Source organism: Nilaparvata lugens, chromosome 7, assembly GCF_014356525.2.
Source record: "Nilaparvata lugens isolate BPH chromosome 7, ASM1435652v1, whole genome shotgun sequence".
In the NCBI taxonomy this organism is placed as follows: domain Eukaryota; kingdom Metazoa; phylum Arthropoda; class Insecta; order Hemiptera; family Delphacidae; genus Nilaparvata; species Nilaparvata lugens.
This window is the reverse complement of record NC_052510.1, coordinates 52,856,172-52,882,819: the sequence shown is the minus strand read 5'-3', so window position 1 is coordinate 52,882,819 and position 26,648 is coordinate 52,856,172. Positions and strand designations below refer to the sequence as shown.

The 26,648-nt window shown below is 33.2% G+C and overlaps 1 protein-coding gene across 1 annotated transcript in view; it reads left to right on the top strand.

Moving 5' to 3' along the window:
- The first annotated feature begins 1,536 nt into the window (after positions 1–1,536).
- Positions 1,537–26,648, top strand: part of LOC111059373 (protein obstructor-E) — a 38,427-nt gene continuing 13,315 nt past the window's right edge. Inside the window, exon 1 of the mRNA XM_039433129.1 lies at positions 1,537–1,747. Coding sequence (XP_039289063.1) covers positions 1,687–1,747 — 61 coding nt within the window. The 5' untranslated portion in view covers positions 1,537–1,686. The remainder of the gene's footprint in view (positions 1,748–26,648) is intronic.

Genomic DNA, 26,648 nt, shown 5'->3' with positions numbered 1-26,648 from the left:
GGCTTATGTTGGCTAGCCACTCCCATATTCATGAGTTCGTTCTGCCATAGAGAAAAGATTAGCGTGATTAATTTGTCTCTGGTTCTGCCTTTCACCGTTAGAATTACAATTTTCCAATATACTCGAAGTAAAGAAACCAGCATTTTTCTTCTAAAAAATCACAATAATTGAGAAGTTGAATCATGTTAATGTGTACAATCAATTAACATAATAGACATGGTATAGTTTCTCAATATCCATATGATTTTTCTAGGAGAATGACTTGGACTAGAATCCGGGCAAAAAAGCATTACATCTAGGGGCGCCAAATGGCTGAAAAATCAATTCATAAATGACATAAGAAGAAGATATTCATGAATCTCTGAGAAATTCCTGTTTTGAACTTGTCTAAGAATAACTGTGACTAGAATCCGGGCAGGAAAGCATTACATCTAGGGGCGCCAAATGGCTGAAAATTCAGCCATCTTAGGAATTGTTCTCAACAAATCTTAGGAATTGTTCTCAATCTCGGTTCTAATAATTTATATTGAAGATTACCTCCAAAAAATTTGAATCCATTTTCAATTGGAACTGAAATGCGAAAATGAATTATTATTTTCATTTTGATTAGCCATAACAGACACTGGAGAACACATTGAAGATGGTACCTTGGAAAAAGGATGATTGAAAGGAGAGATTCAAGAAGAGGAGACAGTCAATCCTTCTCTCATCGAATTCTATTCTCTATTCCCAGGTTTGACTATTATTTTCTTTCCCCAGCATTTGATCTCGTGTTTTTCCCCAGCATTTTGATCTCGTGTTTTTCCAAAGTTTTTCTCCAGATTGCTTCAGGGTTTCTATGCAATCTCGAATTTGTTTCAAGATCACCAATCACATTTTCTACCTCTATAGATTAGCTTTTGTACCATACCATAATCATACAGTGATAAATGTTTACTTTGTAACCATTCTACTTGGTAAGATTTATCGTTATAGGAGAACAAAACCACCTATCACTAGCTATTCTCCGTGGATGAGTACAAGAGTCATATTTATTTTCCGAGTGATTTTATACAATAATTATTCAACACGAAGATCTGTAGAGTCTCTCCAGAACTCTTCTATGTTCTCCAACTCTTATTCCGCGTTCAGTAAAATAAACCTTCCTTTGAACTTCATAGTATTTTTAATAAGTTACCGGAATCATTCATCTATTGAATCATGCACTACTAACCACAAATAGAAAAGAAGGTCATTGATCGGAATATTCATCTTCATTATTTTTTTAAAAATAGTATTTTTTAAAGTGGTTATTTTTATAGTAGTGATTATTAAATTCAGTGTATTTCGAGGCTCCATAGTATGACCAAGTGTTTTCAGAACAAACATCGTGATCTATGGAGATTTCTTCAATCTCATAGTTTAGAGAGTTTTCCAGACCTTTTTAGAATTTTTTGGAGCTCTTCAGTGATTTTTTTTGGAACTTCTTAGCTCCTCAGAGCCAACATCTTCCAAGATTTTGAAGAGAGCTCCTCCAACTCAGAGATCAATCAGTTCAGCCATCAAGCGCCGTCTACCTTCGTCTTCACGCGGAACCAAGAGTCATCCTGGACTGGAGAGTGAGAGAGAGAAAGAGAGCCCGATGGAGAGAGAGAGCCGCCTATAAATGAAAGTCTGAAGGTCACCGCTCTCCAGTCTTCAACAGTCATGTGGTTCAACAACAACAGTCCGACAACAACAACAGCAGTTCTACTGCTGTTTGTGATTGGTGAGTTTTTGAAATATTAAAATACCCTACTTAACAAGTGTTGTACAATAGTTAACAGATAACATAGTAACGTTTTGTTTTTGTACTACGTGAGTCTAACCGGGTTCTTTATTCTTTATTGATTTATACAATAAGTACATCATCAAAAATGATAGGGAGAGAAAAAATAAGGGTTTTTAGCAATAAGAATTAATCGAACCGCCAGAGAAGAGAAGATGAATTCGGCACAGAAAAAATATATAATATAAATGAGATTTAATTTTTTTAAATTCACCAACACTAACAATATTCTCTATCAAAGAATGTAGCCTACTGGATTGGCAATTGAATTTGAGGAAGTGAATCCTTTCTTATTTGTTTGTTATTAATACACCTGAATCCAAAAAAGCATGAGCGTGATAAACAATGATAATCATAATAGATTCGTTTTCTCATAAGCTGGGAAAATTAGGGAATTGATCTATGATAAATTCTAATCGTAGGCCTATCTTGATTTTGGTTCCTCTACAGAAAACTTCACAAACCGTTATAAATTGTTCAATAAATTAATGTTCCAATGATCTGTTTTCTATGCGTACTTAGTATTACGACAGTATTTGAGAAAGATCAAGGTTCAATTCAAACGCTGTGAGTTGTAAGGCATACAAAAAATAGAATGTGTTTGGAATATATATTTAAAATATTGAGGCAATGTTCTCCATGAACGTGACTACCATTCATCTCCAATACATTTTGCTTAGGAATACAATATTTCGATAGGATCTCATTCTGTAAGTGGTATATATTTTCTACAATATCAGATGAGGTTGCTAATAGTTGTTGAGCCTGTGAAACCAAAAAGATTTAATGTTGAAATTTGGAGATGATAACAATAGTACCAGACAACATTTATGGTTGTCTAGCATCCTGAGAGACTTCTTCACATAAGCCGCAGACGACCCGAGGATAATCAAATAATCATAAAATAGTGTTAAGTCTTTCTAATCTACATATTAGATTAATGAAGATTATTAAGTTTTGGGAATGGAATAGATTTGGGCCAAGCCTGTTGTTCCTTCCTAATCATATTTATATGATTTGTGATTCTGTCCACGAATAAATGAATAAATAAATAAATATTGTCAACTATTGTTCGAGGACTATTTGTAGCTTTCGAGCTAGAAATAGTGTAGACACTAGGTATCGTTAAAACTGGACTAAGGAAATATATTGACCGATAGTTGATTGGGAAATTGGATAATAATTCAGAATGAACTGAATTGAGCTGCAACATAATGACATTTCAATATTATTGTGATAACTTGAATTATAATGACATTCCAATATTATTGTGATAACTTGAATCATAATGACATTCCATTATTATGTGATATCTTGAATCATAACACATGCAACACCGTACAATTTGAAAATACTTGGAAGTGAGCGGATATTTTATTGGACACGACTTCAAGTTCTGGAATTTGTTGGCAGTTTCAACTTTCTCTTTCGTTGAAGGCGTTCTTTGACCAAATACTCGGCGCACTTTTCAAAATGTCTTGACTGTCGATATCACAAAGCCTTGCCAGATACTATTTTTGTCCACTTCTGAGTGATTTCCCTTGGGAATTCCCTATAAGTTGAATAATAGCAACTGGAACAAGCAACTTTGTTACAGTTGTGTTGAATCAGCTTCATATAAAATTTGGCTTTTCTCGATAGTCAGCTACACTTATCATTATTCAATAACTGTATAATCATTCCCCTTATTTTTATTAATATCACTAATAGAATCGATAAATTTATCAAGATTTATCGTATTACCAACATGTTAACAATCCATTCACAGTACTTAATATAGCATTTCGTTATGGATCGAGTGATTCGAACAATAATACATGACGTGATAATCATCATTGGAGGAAACAAAATACAGTTTTCCTCAACAGCTATTAGACCTGTTGGGTTTTTTATTATTATTTTAGACATCTTGGACTATCTTAGACAATTATCATCTTAAATAGATACAAGAATTACAGTTATGAAATATATTCGATGCAAGAATCTTAAAACTTATCCTTTATCAATCACTTAGTAACAATAAATAATATTTAAATACATCCGATATGAATATCTATGTTCACTATTCAAATCATTCTCAAATTCTGCAAATTTCAATAATACATGATGTGATAATCATCAGTGGAGGAAACAATATTCAGTTTTCCTCAACAGCTATTGGACCTGTTGGGTTTTTTATTATTATTTTAGACATCTTGGACTATCTTAGACAATTATTATCTTAAATGGATACAAGAATTACAGTTATGAAATATATTCGATGCAAGAATCTTAAAACTTATCCTTTATCAATCACTTAGTAAAAATAAATAATATTAAAATAATCCGATATGAATGTCTATGTTCACTATTCAAATCATTCTCAAATTCTGCAAATTTCTTCATTATGAAATAATTTCTATCTGAAGTGTTCACTTAGGTGTTTTTTCAGAAGTGTTACTATCTTTGAATGCGTTCTATTCATTTTTCATTATAATATTGGATTTATACAGTATCCTGGGATACATCAGTGTGTAGCCAGTGTTCTTCAATGACAGAGTACTTTAATGATAGAGTACTTACTATCTAAGAACATGATCGTCTTTGAAATCTCTGAATCACCATCATTATCAGTTTTCTAAGATCCAAGATTATTACTATCACTCCCATCGAGCGAAAGTATCTTCAAAGTTTCTATAAACTGGCCAGTCGAGTTATAAAAGTTACAATAACTGGTTTTCAAGATAGGAGGTTGATCACGTCAATTATCATTCATTTTGATGATGCTTTATGTTCAAATACATTTTGAAGTGTGGTGGGAATTTATTACGAGATGAACCCATCAAAGTATGGCATTAGTATCACAGTTGCATCAATTAAGTCTTCTAGCCAATTTGAATTGGGCTATCAAGAAACTGAGTTCTAGCAACAAGAATCGTGATGAATCTAGAATAAAAACAATCGTTTCACAGAGTTGATGATGAAAATGAAAAGATATGAATGACAGGATTCAAAGCAATGGTAGAAATGGGCAAATGATAGCATTTTTCACTCGACAGATTCTACAATTTTTCTCTGGAATTTTCATCTACTATTTTATTTATTACAATCCTATTTTAATCTTCTACTGTCCCATCAAGAATACTTCGAATATTCTTTCTAAAGAATGGACATTGATATGTCCAAAGCTCCGCCGGTTTATGTAAATGCATAACAATATTATCTATTTTATCTATAGTTATTACAAATTGTTTTTTTCATATTATATACAGCTCAATAATTATTTTCTTAATTTATATTTTGTAAATTCATCCATAATTTTGCTGTATTGTGAGCTATTGTATATAAGTGTATAAGCCAGTATATATATTTTAATCTACATAAATAAAGTACTCAACCAATAAATCAATCAAAACTGTTAAATTAGTTTAATAAAAACATTTTCCATAAACACTCCTATCTCAATGAACTATTCAAGCGCTCAACTAATCTTTCAGTTGAAACTGAAACTATTCAATAGCTCTATTTTTCTACTGTAGTATGTCTCCAATGATACTCATCAAATATTTATTTTGTATCCCGAAACATATTAAACAGACGAATCATCGGATAGCAAGAGACTCTGGCCACAGACCTTGACATTTGCCGGACTGCCACACCCTCTTTAAAAGCAGCATTGCACCGTAAAACTGGTTATTGGGCTAATTAAAACTCTACTGTTTTATATGAAGAATCAACTTGATCCACTATCCTTTGCTCAATCTCTCCATCCTTGAAGAATCAACTCGATCCACTATCCTTTGCTCAATCTCTCCATCCTTCCATCCTTTTCACGAGCTCTGTAAAGAAGGAAAAATTGCACGACAACTGGAAACAGTCTTTGTTGGATTTCTTCATAATTATAATTGTTATTCAATTAATTTGTCACAGACGTGAATTAATTCCTCTACGAATACATTGTCGATAAAATCGTTATACTATTATATTTTTGTAGAGTTTTTCTTAAAATGAGACTTCAAGAATGGAGCACTTGATCATGAATGTAAAGCTTTTCTGAAAACTGATATAAATGAACCTGTTTTCATCTACACAAGCTGTGAATTCATAGTTCATTACCGATATTTGAAGTTCATTAACATGATCTTGTACTTACAGATTGACCTTGAACGCTTGAATTCTGATTTCTTGAAATTTGAAAGAGCATTCTATCATTCATTCAATACCTCTAAGAAGCCCATATTCACTGAGAACTGGATTGAATCAACGATAGCACTTCTATTGACGTATTGAAATTTCATGGGTTCTCTGTAATATATTTTTCACTTTATAAATAAATTATCAATAATGAAGAAACCTGATATAAATTATTAATATTTGGTCCTGTACCAAATAAAACTGCAGAGTTTGACAATATTTGTGTGTTTTTATTTCATGATCAATATTTGAGGATTAGAAGGGGAATGAGAAAAAATTCAACTTCTACAAATCTATCAGTAGCATCAGAATAGAAATATCTGGATGAGCGTTTCAATAAGTCCCAATAGAAATTTATAGTTGTTATACAAATCCACATCTTGACTAAACAGTTTCAACCAACTATTCATGGTAATATAGAATTACTGTTGTAGTGACAACTATTAATAATGCGGTGGAATGGTACTCAAATATTTATAGAGCTATAAAATAAGTTTATTTGTCTACTACAAAGAACAATGGATTGAAATGAGCTACATAACTTGCCATAACCAGTTTTGAAGACATTTATAATGATGATACTTATTTGACTCGAAGTAGGCTACCTAACAACTTCAAACTAGAGACAGAAATGCATACATATCACTTCATGGTTACAATTAACACACTGAAGTTGGTTCTGTTCAAAATTTCAAAAGCAACTACTGTTAGGACCAACGACTGTTGATGAGAGCTTTTGAAATATATTATACGACCAGATCATTTTCAACAGTCTAGGTTTTCCCGGCGAGTACAATATTCGGACAATGTACGGCCAATGAGAAGCTAGTTGCAAAATTTTATTGCCCAATAATGCTACCGTATGTTAAACAGGCCGTTTGCCAAAGCATCTATTCACCAGCAAGTAGCGAGGAGAAAGGTTAAAGCGTTTGCTGTTGAGAAAGAAAAGAGTGAGGAAGAATGAGTAGAAGAGGAAAAAAAAACATGAGTGAAGGAAGAAGAATGAGTGAGAAGGAGGAAGAATGAGTGAGTAGAAGTAGAAGAATATGAAAGAGAAACATGTAGAGGGCGCATTGTACTATGATTTGATTTCCGCAACCGTTTGTTACGTCAGATCATGTACACACGAAATAATTGGAGTAGTTTTGCAAATCATACAAACACGAAATTGGAATGACTGTATGTGTATCTAGTACCAATACCAATAGACTAATGCGATAGTGAAGGTTTGTAGGCTATTACCTTATTATAACATACGTTAAAGCTTGAAATTAGGCTATATAAGAAGAATGCTATATATTTTCAGAAGAAAAAGGCTACATCAGGCTATCAGAAGAATGAGTTGATGCTGGATTGGTACTTATTTTCACGATGGACGTTGCTACATGGAGCCTAATCAATTGTACGATGAAATTAAATGAGATTAAGATATTAAAAGGATTGATATCTGGAGACGTGGTTGATTTATCAGAGAATGGTACAGGAAAGCTTGAAATAATTTCTATAGCCTACTAATCGATTATTATTTAATTCACAGAAAATAAATCCATTGTGCTTGTAAATTGTTCTATAGACATTTCCAGTATATTGGAACGACATAAAACACCAATGATTCACCCCCATAAAAAAAACGAATTCTAGTATACCAAGTTCAAGCTGAGTGGGCATTCCTGATAATAACTAAAACAATTTCGATTGAAAAATTTTGTATCAACCTTGAATTTCAAAGAAAAGTATTGAATAATTTATATTCCATTGTGTATTATTATCACTTTTAATGATGATATAATGGTAACAGAATTTATCATTTGAAAATAAAATATCCTATTCGTCTTACCAAGACTTTCTACGGACTTGTTTATCCCATGAATATTTACGAATTGATAAATTATTTTCAATTATATTTGTAATCCTAATTGATCTGTCAAGTCATTGGCATGAAGTGTATCCAAGCATGCATGTTTCTGTCTCAAAGATTCGAGTTAGTTTCAGTGGTTTCTTCCCCAATAGTTGAATGCGTGACCCTAATCTGTGTACTGTGCTCTCTGCTCTCTGTTCGTTTTCCACATTCCCGAAATAAGCTACCGGCATCTTTCCAAGTTGTTGTCAGTCGCTTGGCGAAAAGAAGATGGAGAAGGAGAAGGAGGAGTAGGAGAAGAAGAAGAAGAAGAAGAGAAGAAGAAGAAGAAGAAGAAGAAGAAGAAGAAGAAGAAGAAGAAGAAGAGGAAGAAGAAGAAGGAGGAGTAGGAGTAGAAGAAGCTGATGATGAAGAAGAAATGTTAGAATGTCTTTCCAAGATTGTGGAAAAATAAAACGTTCAATAGGTCACTGTTGTTACATTACTAGGCTACTCAGCTTGGCATTCGAAGACAAACAGAAATAAATACATTATTTCAAACTCCGACCACCCTGCAGTGGAATATGAATAGTCTAATATGAGTCTGTAAGTATAATTGTAGAATCACGTTATAACTTCGGAATTTTATTCTTGTAGGCCCTCAATGTTTACATAAACCACAGTAACCAAAATGTAGATGACATTATACAATCACATTACCCAGAATCCTACAATATTATTGAGAACTATTTGAAATGCAGATATCGAGAGAATTATTCCATATTCACATTCAGCACTGGAAGTTCTGTATTCCTTTCAAGTTTTATTTCGATAGAGAAAGATTTCGAATTTTTTAAAGGAAAAAACACATCATCATTTTTGGAATCCATCGTGATAAAAAAGTGAATACGTTGTTGGTCCTTTGTTGTATGATAGTATCCAATGTACCTAGAATACAGGTACAATGTATTCTATGTACATTGGACTTATCTATATGATTCACTTCACTGTTTTTGAAATTCAAGTAGTGAGTGACCTATTTGACTTTTTATCGTTGAAATCAAATTTCTTATTATAATTATAATCAAGCTTGTTTGTTGTGCAAGCTACATGGTGCGCCTTCCATGAATCGGTTACCAAGCACGTAATTTTAAACATTGCGTTTCTTTGGAGTGAATCACGCCCAAGTCTTAATATTTATTAAGTTAGGCTCTCTTATGATTAATAACACTTAAAACTGATGTTAATTGGTTCAGAAGTGATTAGACGTTTGTGAATGAGTGACGAATTGTTTATATCGTTCTCAAATTCAATAGATGATTCCTTTATCCTGTTGTTACATAACCAAAAACCAATGACTTCACGGAATGATAGTTATAAATGAAAAATTGGATACAAGCGAATCCAAAAATAGACTCTTCAGCTTTCTCTCGTCCAATTAAAGATTATGTGAACGGAGCCAAATTAGTAGTCATCTGAACAAACAGTTGAATGAACAACTTCACTAGTGGACTACAATAGAACTTTTGTGGCTAATTTGCACTCACTAAAACTACTATTCTTTGAAGCACAATGGAGACAACATTTTCAGAAAAAAAATCTTTTCATTCATAGTTTTTAGTCATCTTCTACGTTTGTATTCGTTACTCAGAGACAGACAAAAAATGTTTTTGGTTTCATTGATATCATTCAATTTTCCTTAGATCAGAAAGATTTTTGGTATTGCTATTTTTTTATTCTCAACTAGCATAGCTTCTACTAGATGAGTCTTCATACCTCAAATTCTATAAAGCACAAAGTAAAATAATATTAACGTGTGTAGATAGGATAGCTGTAGTATTATTATATTGCAATGTTAACACACAAGGAATCTTATGTTGGCAGTGCCAAGTATTACAGTGATTATTGAATTTTCTGCCCAAAACTAGTGGACTGTATAAATGAATGAAGATAGAGAAAATGATTGGTAGGCTAATTATTAGAATAGATGGGCAGGAAAAATCAATATAATAAATATTATAAATTATAGAAATGAGGAAAAATGCGAAGTGAGATTTAACAGTGATGCTATTGATGCACTTGAGTTATTCATAGAAAGTTATCAGGCAATGTTATTCATATTGTATTGTAAAAATATGTATTTGTCATTTTTGGCAATAAATTAAATTCAACATTGATATAAATCATAGCTTATATTACACATCTCTCTGTTCGATAAGTTTATGCTTATACATTATACTTTCTAAAGTCGTAGATCATAAAAATCAACTGTACAACAATTTCATTCAGAATAACTCAATATCAAATAGATGTGGCATAAACCAAGAATGAAATTCAATTATTATAAAAATACTCATATGACTGATAGTTAATGAGTTTGTAATTGTATTTTTTGGTTGTGAATTATTAATTATGAAATACTTGAACATTTCACAAGAATATAAACATCTCTAGGTATGGTGAGAGAATAGAGCAGACATTATAACGGTTGTGGTGATTATTCTTACGTCCATTAGGAGTCTGATGAAATAATTTCTCGCTCAAGGAGAACATGATTTCGATGGCCGTTATTCAGCTGCAATATCATATTATAAATATACAGCAATTTTACTGAACAATAACCCTCAGACAGAATTGAAGTGACTGTTCCGCCAGACCAAGGCCTGCCTTCCAATCCAATCAGGAAGCAGATCACTTCCTTGTAATAAGCACTGTTTTTTGATACTTTTTGGAACTTATAGAGTTTTTATCAACTGGTCTGTGATATTTGGTTGAGAGTTATTTTTACATTATGAAACGGAAATCCTGATTAAATGCTGTAAATCACCCCGAAGACTTCTGGGATTTAATTAGGATTTTTGTTTAATAATAATTATTCATTGATTTACTAGCATTTGAACAAATGCAATTGCTCATTTATCTCCATCTGTAGGTATTTTTCCCTGATAGCTCTGTTCTAACACTTCTCAGTCTCCTTCTGCTTTTCTCCCAAATTTGAATTTTTCATTTCAAATTTATTCAAGATCACTCCATTTTTTCCCACTGCTCTTTAGTTCAAACTTCTATTTAAAATATTTATTTTGATTCTTTCACCTGTTATTCCAATATTTCCGTCCACTCCTTCCCCTCCATTACCATTCAATTACATCTTCTTTCTCTTCCTCTCTCATCCTACACATCCTTTCATCAATTTCCCTTCCTCTTCTCCTATACTTTCACCTTTCTCTCGCCTCCTTCTCCTCTCTCTCCACAGTCCACTCTCCCTCTTTCTCGACATTCCACTCTCTCTCTCTTTATCCACATTCCACTCTCCCTCTTTCTCCACTGACTCCCCATTCTCATTGCATATCTTCTTCTCCCTCTCATACCACTTCTTCTCTCCTGTTACTACATTCTCCTCTTCTTTCTCTCTCACCTAAATCGTGAGAGACACCTTGAGAACTTTTATTCAAAAATGTTTCATCTAGTTATCATTTTTATAAAATAAATTCACTTCTCAACTTCATACATCGATATACAGAGTGAGTCATTTGTATGGGAACCCTTCAATAAGTTGGAGACTGTTGTAGATATAATACTGTAACTTTCAGGATAAGTTATTGGTCGAATTGATGTACAACTGAATTTCAACCTCTCATGAAGGGGTGACTTAGGGGTTGTAACTCATATATTTTAAATGTGATAAAGTTTTAGTTTTTACTTGAAAATTTAATCAGCTGCCATTTTGGATACAAGTATCATAGAACATTTTTATTGATGTTATCATTCTTGATTTGAAAATGCCTTAAAAATGATTTACCACACAATGAGTGTTTACATTAAAAATATTTGAGTTACAACCCCTCATTTTTTAAAAAACTAAAACTTCAATCAACCGCTATTTTGGATAAGAGCATTGTAGAACATTTTTATTGATGCCATCTTTCTTGTTTCAAGAAGGCCTTTATAATAATCTACCACACAATAGGTGTTTATATTAAAAATATTTGAGTTACAACCCCTCATTTTTTAAAAAACTAAAACTTCAATCAACCGCCATTTTGGATAAGAGCATCGTAGAACATTTTTATTGATGCCATCTTTCTTGTTTCAAGAAGGCCTTTAAAATAATCTACCACACAATAGGTGTTTACATTAAAAATATTTGAGTTACAACCCCTCATTTTTTAAAAAACTAAAACTTCAATCAACCGCCATTTTGGATAAGAGCATCGTAGAACATTTTTATTGATGCCATCTTTCTTGTTTCAAGAAGGCCTTTAAAATAATCTACCACACAATAGATGTTAACATTAAAAATATTCGAGTTACATCCTCTTATGAGGGTTTGAAATTCAGTTGTACATCAAAAGGTGGAGTATTCGACAAAAAAAAGGAAATTCGTATGGTTTTTGTTAGTGGGGAGTCCCTTGCGGGAAGGTCCCACCGCCTGAATATATAATTCAAGCCGTCAATGGGCCTTACGACTGTCATACGAATTCGACCAATAATTTATCCTGAAAGTTACAGTATTATATCTACTACAGTCTTCAACTTATTGAAGGGTTCCCATACATATCACTCACTCTGTATATGGAAAACTATTGCTATAGACCGGTGACAAGAGTATGTTTGTCCTATCATGCTTGAGGGATGACAAGGTCATCGCCACGAAGCAGAGAGGTGTCTAATGTCGTCTGTCCGTTCTGCTAATTTGTACTCCATGTTTGTTTCCGTTATCGATTCCCAACACCATCAATTTGAGTGAGAGGCGATGAGCTACTTACAAGAGGAGAAAGAGAAGATAACAAAGGGTGAAGTGGAGAAAGACAGAGAACAAGATATATGAAGGAAATATTCATGGTACAATAATGAAGATGAGAGAGAAAATGAATGATAAAAATAAGAATATTAAGTTTGTTCTCTGGTCCAGCAAAATTATTTTTTTAATATGTGATAATAATGTGAAATATTTCTTTTATGTTTGGTTTTGAAGCATCTAAATTTGAAATTCTATTTTGTGAAAATAGTAAAGGACTGAAAATTTTGTGAAGTGAGCAACTACAAGACAGACTTAACCTGTTTCGGGCTATGTGTAACCTTATCTAATTTTGGGAGAGGAATTAGCACAAGGTTACCTAGTTTTTTCTCTCCCTATCATTTTGATTATTTACTTATTGTATGAATCAATAAAGAATTTTCAAAAAAGGTGTGGAAAAGAGGATCAGGCCTAGACAAGAATGATTGAATAGAGGAAAAAAAGAAGAAGAATATGTTACAAAGAAAAAAAATAGGGAGATACTGATGATAATAATGTAGTCAAATGATTATGAGACATTTCTAGAGGGCAAGTAAGACAAGAATTGAATGAAGAGAGAATTTTTGGAAGAGTCTGGAACCTCATTCAGATGAAGAGAAGAGAAAAAAATATGTTTGAAGGAGACAAATAGGAAAAGATGCAAGAGGGGGAAGGAGAAAGGGGTAAAACAATATGTGTAGATGGAGTTTAGTTCGGAGAAGTGGAAAATATTTCTTTTCAAATAAAAAAACTTGTTTATAAAAATATAAATAAAATGAATAGGGAAGAATGTGGAGAATAAAATAGGGAAAGAGGAACGAATTTATGAAATAAGAGATAAACGTTGAAGTTTGAATTTTAACATTGAGTTGGAAAAACAAAGAAAGATTCAGTAAACGTTGAAGTTTGAATTTTAACATTGAGTTGGAAAAACAAAGAAAGATTCAGTAAGGAAATCATAATCTTATAAATTTTAGTTCAATTAAATTTGTTCCAATAAATATATTAAAAACTGGATACTTCACAACTATTACTTCCATCTCAATATTTTATGAGTTCAAAATTTTTTCAGCTTTTAAAACGATTCATTATTGTCCGGATTAATTCACAATTGTTAGCATCTATTTTAAACATACTTACCATTGTTTGAATAAGAAGATTCCATTTTAAATTATTAGTTTACGATTTAGAAACAGTTAAGTCTCTACTCCTACTGGCGAACAAGTGTTTCACTTATGCCAGTAGTTCTTCACCTCCAGCCGTATTTTTCATATAGTTGATATAGATATTTAGAATAATAATTATTGTTTTTTTTCATGATCGTCACATCTTTGTACTGTTTTCTGTGTTTTGGTGAAATAAATTGAATTGAATTGAAAAAAATGAAAAAAATAGTAAAAAACTCGACTCTAAAAATAATGCGAATCAAAAATGTGAGACAGGAATAGTAAGTCTGTGTAGTGAAGAAGTGGGAAGATCATCGTCACATAGAGAAATGAGATAAAGCTATCAGGAGATCAGGGTCAATCCGTGTACTCTGCTCACCTTCATTTATAGCGTGGGTGAGAGTTGCCGGCAGATATTATGAAGCATTAAAGGTCTTCAAGGAAAGTAGGGAACGCCCTTTGCTCTAATTTTCCCTCAGGCTTCGCCTATATTAAGGTCAACACTTCTATTGTGATTTCTAGCACTATGGAAAAACATCTGATAAATTGAATAAAACTAGTCTGGAAGCTGTAGTGTGAGTAGTTTTGAGAAAGAAGTTGAAATATGCAAAAAATCTAAGTAGAAAAACATAGACTTCTACGTTTGATGCCCAATAACTTTCTTTAATGACCAATAAACAAATAATTTTTCGCAATAAAAATTGTAGAGAATTTAATTCTGAAAAGAATTATGTAAGCTGTGTGAACTGAATTCAAATAAAAGTTGAATAAAATATATTTATGTAGTACATTACACCACAAAAATTTGCTGTTTTATGAGGAGAGAACTGATAACTCATAGGTTGTAGTGATTGCAAAAAACATGGATTTTAATACAGCTGTTCCAAAACAGCTGGTTTATTATGTTTTAATTAGAAAATTTTAAAGAAATTATCAGCTGAAAATTATTTTCAGAAATATTTTAGCTCACTGTTGAACAGAAAAAAACAAACTGTAAGTTAGGCCACTATAACCGCGCTGTGTTTTTTGTTTAATCTATTAACCAGTTATTAGTACCAATCCACTTAGATTTTGTGTTAAGTGTTAACTTTTGAAAAATGGCAGGTAATCTTAGACATTATTCATACTCCGAATTAGCTGACATGCATTTAATGTATGGAATGGGACCCAACTGTAATAGTACTGAAGCAAGCCGTTTGTATCAAGAGAACTTTCCTAACCGAGTATGTCCAAGTTCAAGGTTTTTTGCCACTATTCATCAACGTCTGTCTGAAACAGATCCTTTGATATCCAAAGAGCACATGCAGGCAGACCCTGCTCTACTATGACTGTTGTGTTAGAAGTACAAGTTCTTAATGAAATTTATGAACAACCAGAGAAGAGCACGAGAGAATTGTCAGTGCAGTTTAATGTGAATCAATCCATTATTTGAAGGATACTAAATAGCAACAATTACATCCATACCCCCTCCAGAAAGTTCATACTCTATTGCCACGAGACTGTATTCCCTGTGCTGGTATTGCCGATGGTTTTTAGTAAAACTTGTTACCCAAACCTTTTAACAACCGTTTTATTTACTGACGAGGCACACTCTACAAGAAAAGCTATCGTTAAAACGTCCACAACCAACATATTTGGGCAGCTGAGAATCCTCAAGCCATCAATCCTAATCTTCCACAACATAAGTTTTCAGTAAACATTTGGGCAGGAATCATAGGAGATCATCTACTTCTGTTTGAACTTCCTCCCAGGCTTAATGGCATAATCAACTAGTCTTTCGGTATAAGTTTAATGTCATTTAGATATGCTACTTTCATATAAAAAAAACTTTTCATAAAAAACCGAATATTTTATTTGCAATCAGCTACAACTTATGAGTTATCAGTTCTCTCCTCATAAAACAGCAAATTTTTTGGTGTAATGTACTACATAAGAATACATTTTACTCAACTTTTATTCAAATTAGTTAACACAGCTTACTTAATTCTTTTCAGAATTCAATTCCCTACAATTTTTAGTGCGAAAAATTATTTGTTTACTGGTCATTAAAGAAAGTTATTGGGCATCAAAGTAGAAGTCTGTGCTTTTCTACTTAGATTTTTTGTATATTTCAACTTTTTTTCTCCAAAAACTACTCACACTACAGCTTCCAGATAGTTTTATTCAATTTTTCAGATATTTTTCCATATGAATCCAGCATAAGTTTTTCAAAAACTAGTCCCCAAACAATTCAGCATCGGTGTATTTCACCAGAGGAACTGAATTCTGGGTGAAATCCTTTATCCTGTATAGCTCGCTAATGAATATATGTTTTATGGATATATGTTTATATGAACTTTTTTTCTTATTTTCACCTCTACTATCACGTATTGAAATTTTACCATAATTATGAATCACCCTGTATATTAAAAACTGGATACTTCAAACTATTACTTCATCTTAATATTTTATGAGTTCAACATTTTTTCAGCTTTTAAAACGATTCATTATTGTCAGGATTAATTCACAATTGTTAGCATCTATTTTAAACATTCTTACCATTGTTTGAATAAGAAGATTCCATTTTAAATTATTAGTTTACGATTTAGAAACAGTTAAGTCTCTACTCCTACTGGCGAACAAGTCACTTATGACTTTAGTTCTTCACCTCCAGCCGTATTTTTCAGATAGTTGATATAGATATTTAGAGTAATAATTATTGTTTTTTTCATGATTGTCACATATTTGTACTGTTTTCTGTGTTTTGATGAAATAAATTGAATTGAAAAAAAAATGAAAAAAATCGTAAAAACCTCGACTCTAAAAATAATGCGAATCAGAAATGTGAGACAGGGATAGTAAAAGTCTGTGTAGTGAAGAAGTGGGAAGATCATCGTCACATAGAGGAATGAGATAAAGCTATCAGGAGATCAGGGTCAATCCGTGTACTCTGCTCACCTTCATTTATAGCGTGGGTGAGAGTTGCCGGCAGATATTATGAAGCATTAAAGGTCTTCAAGGAAAGTAGGGAACGCCCTTTGCTCTAATTTTCCCTCAGGCTTCGCCTATATTAAGGTCAACACTTCTATTGTGATTTCTAGCACTATGCAAATGCTATTGTTCTTGATTATTCATGTCGCAATGCTGGTGATCAGAATAGAAATGAGTCAATATCTAGAGAATGAGTGGAAAAAGTGATGTTGAGTTTACAGATGAAACTGACGAGCGTCAGGGAAAATATTGAGTATCATTAATATAATTTATATAGAAGGTTAATCGTACGGTATGTAAAACAAATATGAAGGTTATAGCAGAAATATGCAATAAATAAATACTTTTTTTAAAAATTCGACTGATTCACTGTCAATGTTGTAGAACTGTTCCATAATGAAATAAAAACACACATATATTGACAAACTCTACACTGTTTTATTTGGTACAGACAGGACCATGGTTTCCTGACCACACAGGTCACAGGATCTGTACCAAATGAAACTGTGTAGAATTTGACAATATATGTGTGTGTTTTTATTTCAAATATTTTTTCATTCAAGAAAGCAACAACACTAACGAAATAAAATTTATTCTATGAACAGAGATGTTAAATTTCTTCATATAAAAAGTGGTACGTGAAATAAAAGCGATATTGTCAGTTCCAAATAATTTATTTGAGCCAATCTATAGTTTCAATGCGCTAATGATGAAGCCTTAATTGCATTGAAGCTATGGTTTGACGGAAATAAATTATGTGGAACTGACAATAACGCACTTATTCCCTTAATAACCTCAATAACATCTTAAGCATTGATTCATTGTGACATCGGAATAAAAATGTGAATCGTCAGATTATTATCAAAGGTGATGGTGATGTTTTAAAGAAATCGGTAGAGGTAATGTACTCAAGTTTCCTCTTCTTTCAAATTTGACTTGTCACCTGTCCACCCTGTTCATGAAGTATAGTGTATAGTGAAGACCCCTTTGTATAATGGCATATCTAGTTTTTCATGAATCCGGCTCCTTTGGTTCATTGTTGAAAGCTCTGAACAGCTCTATTAATAACTCCAACAATTTCATCAATAGCTATTAGAGAGAAAATTCCAAATAGTATGAGATCATGAATCTTTCACATATATAACAGAATCTGGCATGTGTGTTGGTCTTCCACAAAGAGTATTTTAGTGTTTAAAATACTGTATTATTTTGTTGGGTGAAATTGTGAGAAAATTCCAACAATATTCTGGCAAGAACGGGGACGCTTTCTTAGTGTTAGCATTAGCAAACGGCAGTAACTGTGACGTAGTGCTCGAAAATAGAAAATATCGCCATATTGCACGGTGAGGTGTGGACTACGATACAACCGATCCGTGACGTGATGTCTGACGGTCGAAAGAATTTTCGAAAAATTTCTCAGAACATGTTACTCATTGATTCTTCAACTTCGAAAACTATTTTGCCTTTCTTAGATTCATTATTTTATAGGATAATCCATCACACAATCATGGTCAAAGAGATTTCAGAATCTCATAGGTCTAAAATATTTCCTGGAGAGGATATCATCTATCAATCTAATGAAGCGGAATAAAAGTAATCCCAATTACTATTACGACAAAACATCCTACATGAAGCCATAGTTAATAGTTCTATTAATCTTTATATATAATATTCAATATGGATATTTAAGTATGAATATCTGATATTATATAATATTATATTTGATATTCAAGTATGGATCATCTTTCAAAATAAAGATAAATTACGGTACATGACACTTTCTCCGTAGAAAGATTAGTACCGTATTCTAGTACAAAACTACCAGATAGGATATGTTCTTTTTTGTAGTGTATATTATCAGCTACAATATTTCATCTGTTGAGTGTAAATATAATTTTACCAGATCCAATAGTATTCTAGTATTAATGTATATGTTTATAGCATGTCTTCCTCTAAATTAGGATGAATGATGATTATTTATTCCCGAACAAGGGATAGTTCAGCTCAGCCTTGATAGAGAGAGTCTGGAATAAATCGCCCAATGGATAATCATCACCTACTTGTTTGAAAATTGAGTGAACTTCCTTATTCCCGCCATAATAATTGATTTCACACGTCTTGGATTAATCATTAATTACAAGCGCCTTTGAACTATCCTTTAGATTGTTTATCAGCTTGTTTACTCCTCCAATTCTCACTTACTCTTGTGGTTTACATTTTTTATTTTCAAGAGTCATCTATTGCTTGTTTCAGTGAAGAGTTGGATTGTATAAGTCATTGCCAAATTGAGAGGAAGTTTACTAGCATATAAGTTACAAGAATTCCAAATTGGGAGAAGGTTTACTAGAATATAATCATAAGAATTATTACAATTATTCCTATATTCAAGTAGCGTCAAATGGTACATAGATTTAATTTAGCCCTGTTTGTCTCGGTAAATTATCTACTCCAGCTATTGCGCTTTATAGAAATGGAGACGGGACAACTATTATGAAATCCGAATCTTATTGGATATAAATTGAGACATCTCTATCAAACCGATGAGAAATTCAAAAACAATGGATAGAGTTATGCTGATGCACTTTGTTTGCATTGATTCATTCAGAGCAAGACCAGGCGTAGCCAATGATTGGAACTCCTGACCTCTCTACTGATAGTGAGATGCCGCTCTTCTCGGATGATTTCTGTAGCATCTGGAGTATAACAGTGAACCAACAAGGGAAACAATTTTTGAGATTAATTTCAAAACTGATCAGCTATTACTAGAGTAGATAGTTCTCAGTATAGTAAATAATCGATAATATTATAATGATATGAGTAAGGATCTAATAGCTCCTAAAGCTAATAGCTAATCTAATAGCTCCTAATCTCCTAATCTAATAGCTCCTACAAGCTAAGTTCGATATGAGTAAGGATCTAATAGCTCCTAATAGCTGAGTTCGATAAGTCAGGAGAGAACTACAGTAAACTATTATGTATAAAAAAAGACTAAAAAATAAACAAAATAAATCTGTTAAATTGAATCGGTGGTATCTGAGGTGTAGTTCTGAGAGGTGAACTTCTTCAAAATACGACTTAGCTGACAGTCAAGATTTTAATATTGTGATAATTTGAGATGATAGCAGGATAGGGAACGTTTGAGCTATTGGGAAGAATACAGTCTTTGACGATTTTAATACTCTCATTATAGATATCATTTTGAAAAACCAACCACTCAAACAAACCTGTTGTTCCATGACAAACTACACGCCATTATCAACCATATAACCAAAAAAATAAGTCTCAAACCCCTGCTGGCAACATCCTAAATGTTAATAATAATAATAATAATAATAATAATAAAATAATAATAATAATAATAATAATAATAATAATAATAAATTTCATTGTTAACATTCTTATGTTCGATTGTAGAATGACAGAATTCATCGCCACTTTTCGAATCAGAAGAGCTCATTAGCGTGAAAATACTTACTTATCACTCGCACTGTTGTTTTGTTTGTGTGTGTGTGTGTATAAGTCTTGTGTTGGAGCTTGAAAGTTGGTCGCTGGACCAGAAATAGGTCGCTAATTACTGCAGGCAGCAGTAGAGCAAACTACAGCTCTTGAACAAGCTTGGATCGAGAACTATTTTGGCAAACCTTCCCAAATCAAACAGTTTCTTTCTTCAGACGGTGACCTTAGTGAGCGAATTCATTCAATCACTCTATGAATGTGCATCGTGCATGACATTATTTGGTTCCAATGTGCTCTTTTTGTTACTGACCAAGGGTGAATCATGGATTCATTTGAAATCTATCAGAAGTCAACAGGATAAACAATAATTGAGCAATGAGACAAACTTTATTCCATCATGTGAAATGATAAAACTTCTTTAAACACTAAACAATAGCAGACTTAAGCTCGAAACGTTTCTTTTCCTAATTAATACAACAGTAGAAAAGATTCTCACTTCGGTAAGAGTAAACAAGCATATTTTTGATAGACGTTAGATATTCTAATTATAAATGTAGAACGATCAAGATCGAACAAATTACAAATTTCTACAAGTCCAAAATTCTAATGAATGAGGAAATTTTGAGCTAAGTTACACTAAATACCTCATTTTCAGCTAAGTTTTACTAAATACCTCATTGAAAACTCACCACTTACTTTTGGATAATTTTATTAATTGAATAATGATACACTGTATTTATAATTCAAGATGTGCATCAGAATCATCCTCACATATTTACATCTGTTGATAATTGAATATAATGTTATGTTGCTCATCCACTGCAAAAATGCAAACAACCCATGATTGGAAAATCCTTTCCATTGAGCATTCCAATAGCGAACATTTGATAGGCTCCTACGAGCATTTGATAGGTTCGTCAAGGCTCCTTCTCTGGTTGTTTTGGTTGAGAGCATTTTCGTGTCAATCACTCAGAAGAGTGGCGTGCGTGCAGCGATGGCTTCAGCGACAGTTTTCTAATGAAGCGAGCCGAATTAATTAATTTTGTCATTTTGTAGGCGACCTCTCATCACTCATCTATCTCCTCGTGTCGGTTCGCAATCGAATTTCGATTACAATCAAGTCTCATCAATGTCTACCGTCAATAACATTCTGCATAAACATCAAAATAGATTGTTGTTTCATTGGTGATTCATGTTTTGGTTATCGATTTGAACGAATTCTCGTAGTCAATGACATGGATGGTATACTTACTTCCGTCTACTTGACTGAGGAATCTGAGGATTGACAAAATTTTATGAACAAATTTTTGAAAGATCTGAGCTTCTTCATTCATCAATCCCACACATGGAGTTGATATGATTATTCTTGTTATTTGTAAGCTAACGGAAACTGAGTCTGTGATGTGGCAATTTTTGTAGTAGAATATCCTGACCATTTGGGTTATAGGTGACTATGATAATTATAAGATGATATAAATCGATAAATGATAATGGTTCATAGATCGATGCAGTGGCGGTTCTAGGCCTAGGCTGGGTAGGCGGCCGCCTACCCAGTTTTTATGAGATTTTTTTTAAATTTTTCATGTAAACCTAAAAATGTTAAATAAAAAAATAAATTTTGGAAGTATATTTAAATGTTTATAGTCATGAGTTATATTTTAGATGATTCAACAGAAAATTGTTTTTATTCTACAGTATTCTATTACTATGCCACATTTGCAGTGCGTGAACGCAGGGCTTTCTATGCTTAGAACGGGGAAAACATACCTCAGGTCTACAATGACAACACAACGTCTAACTAATCTTTCTATTGAACGAGATGAAAGTGAAAGGCTGATTAAGAACCCTGAAAAAATCTTAGAGGCGTTCAGCAATGTTGGGCAAAGAAGACTACAGTTGTAAATATAAAATGTATTACTCTATGTTCTAAATAATGTTAAAGTGTAATAAACCGTTGATTTCATGTATTTATTTCAGAAATTTCCTTCGATATTCCAAATAAATAGCCCATCAAATTGAAATATTATTTGAAAGAATGATTAAAACAGCAAAATTATGGTTGGCCTATATTAGCAAAATAGTGTCGAATTGAACAATTAAATATGAGTATTAACAATTTTTATATTTATTAAAACATCTTCATTTAATACCTATATGCTTTGACGTCTTTTTTACATGAATTACTTAAGTAGCCCTACCCTAGGTCTATGAATAGACCTACAGTATGATAAGTTTTGCCTACCCAGTTTTTTATGTCTAGAACCGCCACTGGATCGATGCCAATCAATAAAATTATATATTCCCGCGAGCTATAACTCTACGTATAAAGATTTATTCTCTCCTATTTATGATAAGAAGACATTCAGCATTCAATTTACGAGAAATTTTTGCCGAGATGATTCCTCGTATATAGTGAGGTCCAAGTTATAATGACAACTCTCGCTTAGCTCTATTGCCAGATCGTCTTCTAACAATGTAGAATTAATGATTAATTAACAAAATATTCTATCTTAATAATAATTAAGAAAATTCATTATGAAATTATTTTAAAATATAATTTTTTGATAAAAAAAATATAATCGGTTATTTTAAACGAGAATGAACAATTAATATTACATCAATAAATATGTATCAGCTACCGTCTATAGAAGGCATTGACAAGACAGAGGATCGGCAACTTTTTTCTCCTATCTTTCTCTATTGCTATTATAACGTGGACCTCAATATAGTTTCATAAACAAGAGAATAAATCAATAAATAATTGCATAATATTCCCTATATAGAGCTATAGAGCATGGTCTTGATATGCTAGAAAGGCTAGAGCATAGTCATGATACTTGATAGGCTACATGGTAGCCAATGGTTTGATCAAGTAAAGATTGGCATGAATTGGGAAAATGAAATCAGTGAAAGGAAAATAAAAACAATACGAGTACGATCCCGATGTGAAACGATATAAACAATGTGACCGCTTGTTACCCGTCTTGGAAGCGTGTCAAATCGCTTCTCAGGAATTCGAACCGCTAATCGCAGATCAACACGACATGCCTCTTCAAGCGCTCGTCTAAACCAGCGCTCAACAAGGCATGCTTCCTGAGTCGCACGTCTCAGCCGTCCGCCCACGACTCGCGTTTCTGAGCCAATGATTCGGTATTCTGATCGCGGCAAATAATTCCCCGTACGACATGCTCGGCTGACTTTATTCATTCAAAAATAAAATCACTCCATTCACTGTACAGGAGTGGCGCGGTTTGAGCAATAAATTGGTGCATGATCAATTCATATTCCTTTAATAGAATCTCGGTACGTGACTGTGACCTAAGTTCGTGACTATAGTGTCCGATGAATGATTTCCAACCATTTTTATCACGAGTAAGCTGGATAAAATAATAAAGAAATAAAGAAATAATACTCTTTATTTCCGTAAAAATATATCACCCTAGTTTTGTTAGAAAGATAGAAAAACAATACATGTTAACGATCAATAGATACTTTTCCCTTTTTACGTCTGCTACAAAATTAAAATCTTAAAATGGATATGGATTGCATTGCTTCGTCCTGCAAATTATATTTATCAGAACAAGGAAGGTCCAATTCAGATTAAATCTGAGTATTTCGAGCTGTATCAAAGTCAATTATTCTATCCTGAAAATTAGTTATTAAATCTCATTTTAAACTTAATATCGGGGGACCGAGCTTCGCTCTGGTGTTTACAAAAGCATGAACAATTTATTAGGAAGAAATTATAAAATATAATTAACATTCATACAGAAATTTTCTATCATTCTAATCACAGTGCGTTGAGATTAATTCCCAGGGAAATGCAAAAATTTCTCTCACAAAGGCCCGGTTGCACAATAGCCGGTTAAATTTTAATCGTGATTAATTTCTCGTGAACCAAATCAGAGAAGACCATTAAAAAAGATGGCTTCTCTGATTTGTTCTACTGGAATTAATCAGGATTAACATTTAACCGGCTTTTGTGCGACCGGCACTCGCTTTTGTGCGATCGAATGATTACAAAAGTTCAACAGCTGAGTTATAATTTTGTCTCAGGCCCACACACATGCACTCGCTCACTCACTTCCATTTTCGGCAGTCCATTTTTATTATCCGTTGTTCCGGTCCCATCCGAGGCTGTTTGAAGTTTACCAGTAAGTGAAAGATCCCTGGCCGCGTTACGAGCGCTGCGCAGGTTAAGTTCAATGGTGGGGCCGCCACCTTGCTGCATTTGAACTTATTGTTAGATAAGTTGATCAAACGAGGTTTCCCAATTCATTTAGTCGAAGTCATCAAGAGTTTGTACAGTGAGACAAAAATAATCCTAGACTGCTCAGGCTCCCAGTCAGAAGAAATTGTTATCAATGTTGGTTTGAGACAGGGTTGTCCTCTCTCACCAACTCTCTTCAATATTTATGCGGACGACCTTTGTAGGAAGTGGAAGCAACAAATTCACCCAGGTATACAACTAACACACAATATTGCTGTCAATTCATTATGGTTTGCAGATGATCAAGTAATATTGCAGGAATCAGAGGACAATCTGCAAAGAGCAATATATCAACTCCATCTCCTGAGCTCAGAATATAACATGAAGATTTCCTTGCACAAAACAAAGTGATGGCGTTTCTGGGAAAGTCTCCAATACGTTCTAAAATAGTTCTCAACAACAGAATACTGGAACAGGTATCACATTTCAAATATTTGGGATGTGATATTACATACGAGGAAGACCACGACTTGAATGCAAAAATTAACAAATTCCAGTACATATGCGGAACTATTAACAGAACTCTCAAAAATAAAGCCCGAAAAGAGACGAAACTCAAATTTTATAAAGTAATGGCCGTCCCTACACTTTTGTATGGCTCTGAAACCTGGGTACCAAAGAGAAGGGAGTGGAGCAGGTTACAGGCGGCCGAAATGAGATTTTTAAGGTCAGTGAAGGGATGCACCAGAGAGGACAGGCTTTATAGTATCGATATCCGTAGAGAGCTCAATGTAATCTCCATACCTCAACAAGTTGACGGGAATCGACAACAGTGGAAAGAACACGTTGAGAGAATGGGAAACGGAAGAATCCCGAAAGCTGCCATTGCTTACAAGCCAGAAGGGAGGAGAAGTATTGGCAGACCAAGAAAAAGGTGGAGAATGTTTGAAGGCGGAACAGGTATTAATGCCTACCCCTGTAAGAAGACGACGACGAGACGACGAAGTCTCATTTTAAACTTAATATCGGGGTACCGAGCTTCGATCTGGTGTTTACAAAAGCATGAACAATTTATTAGGAAGAAATTATAATATAATTACAGTTCATACAGAAATGTTCTATCATTCTAATCACAGTGCGTTGAGATTAATTCCCAGGGAAATGCAAAAATTTCTCTCACAAAGGCCCGGTTGCACAATAGCCGGTTAAATTTTAATCGTGATTAATTTCTCGTGAACCAAATCAGAGAAGACCATTAAAAAAAGATGGCTTCTCTGATTTGTTCTACTGGAATTAATCAGGATTAACATTTAACCGGCTTTTGTGCGACCGGCACTAAGAACCTGATCGAATGATTACAAAAGTTTAACAGCTGAGTTATAATTTTGTCTCAGGCCCACACACATGCACTCGCTCACTCACTTCCATTTTCGACAGACGACGAAATTATCAGCTGTTTCTCCAAGGATGAATAAATCCTTCTAATGTCCTTCAGCGAGTTTTCCCACGGATGAAACCTTTAGCAATTGAATTTTTATATCATAAACCTGCTATGTTCCAAATTTCGTAAGAATCGTTAGAACAGTTTACGAAATCCGGTGACATACAAACAAAAATACAAACATCTAAACATATAAAAATATAAACAGAAATTGCTCGTTTAATAGAATAGGATATACTGGATACGGATTGCATTGCTTCGTCCTGCAAATTATATTTATCAGAACAAAAAAAGTTCAATTCAGATCAAATCTGAGTATTTTGAGCTGTATAAGATTCCATTAGCCTATCCTGAAAATTAGTTATTATAACTCTCATTTGAAACTTATGGAAATATTTTTTGAAGTCCACAAGAATATTGGTAGTCTGGGTAAGATTCTCACTGCCTTCGGTTGAACAGGCAAAAACTTATTATGTGGGAAATATTGATGAGAAATCGGAATTTATGTATGAAAACTGAATAAAAAAAGGTAAAATTGTCACTTATCTATAGAATTTTTTTGAGAAATTCTCACAAATCTTATGCATGGTTGGGAAAGGGTCAACAGGATCAGCCCAATCACCAGTGAATGATAGGCCTATACATATTCATAAAACTCTTCAATATTTTCTTTAAAATTTCAGTCTTCTACTCAATGTTCATTGCAATATAATATCATATTCAATTATTATGTTCTTCATGATATAATATTCAAATTTGTATATTAATATTTTATTTTATATATTCAAGTGACCCCACACAGGGTAGCCTA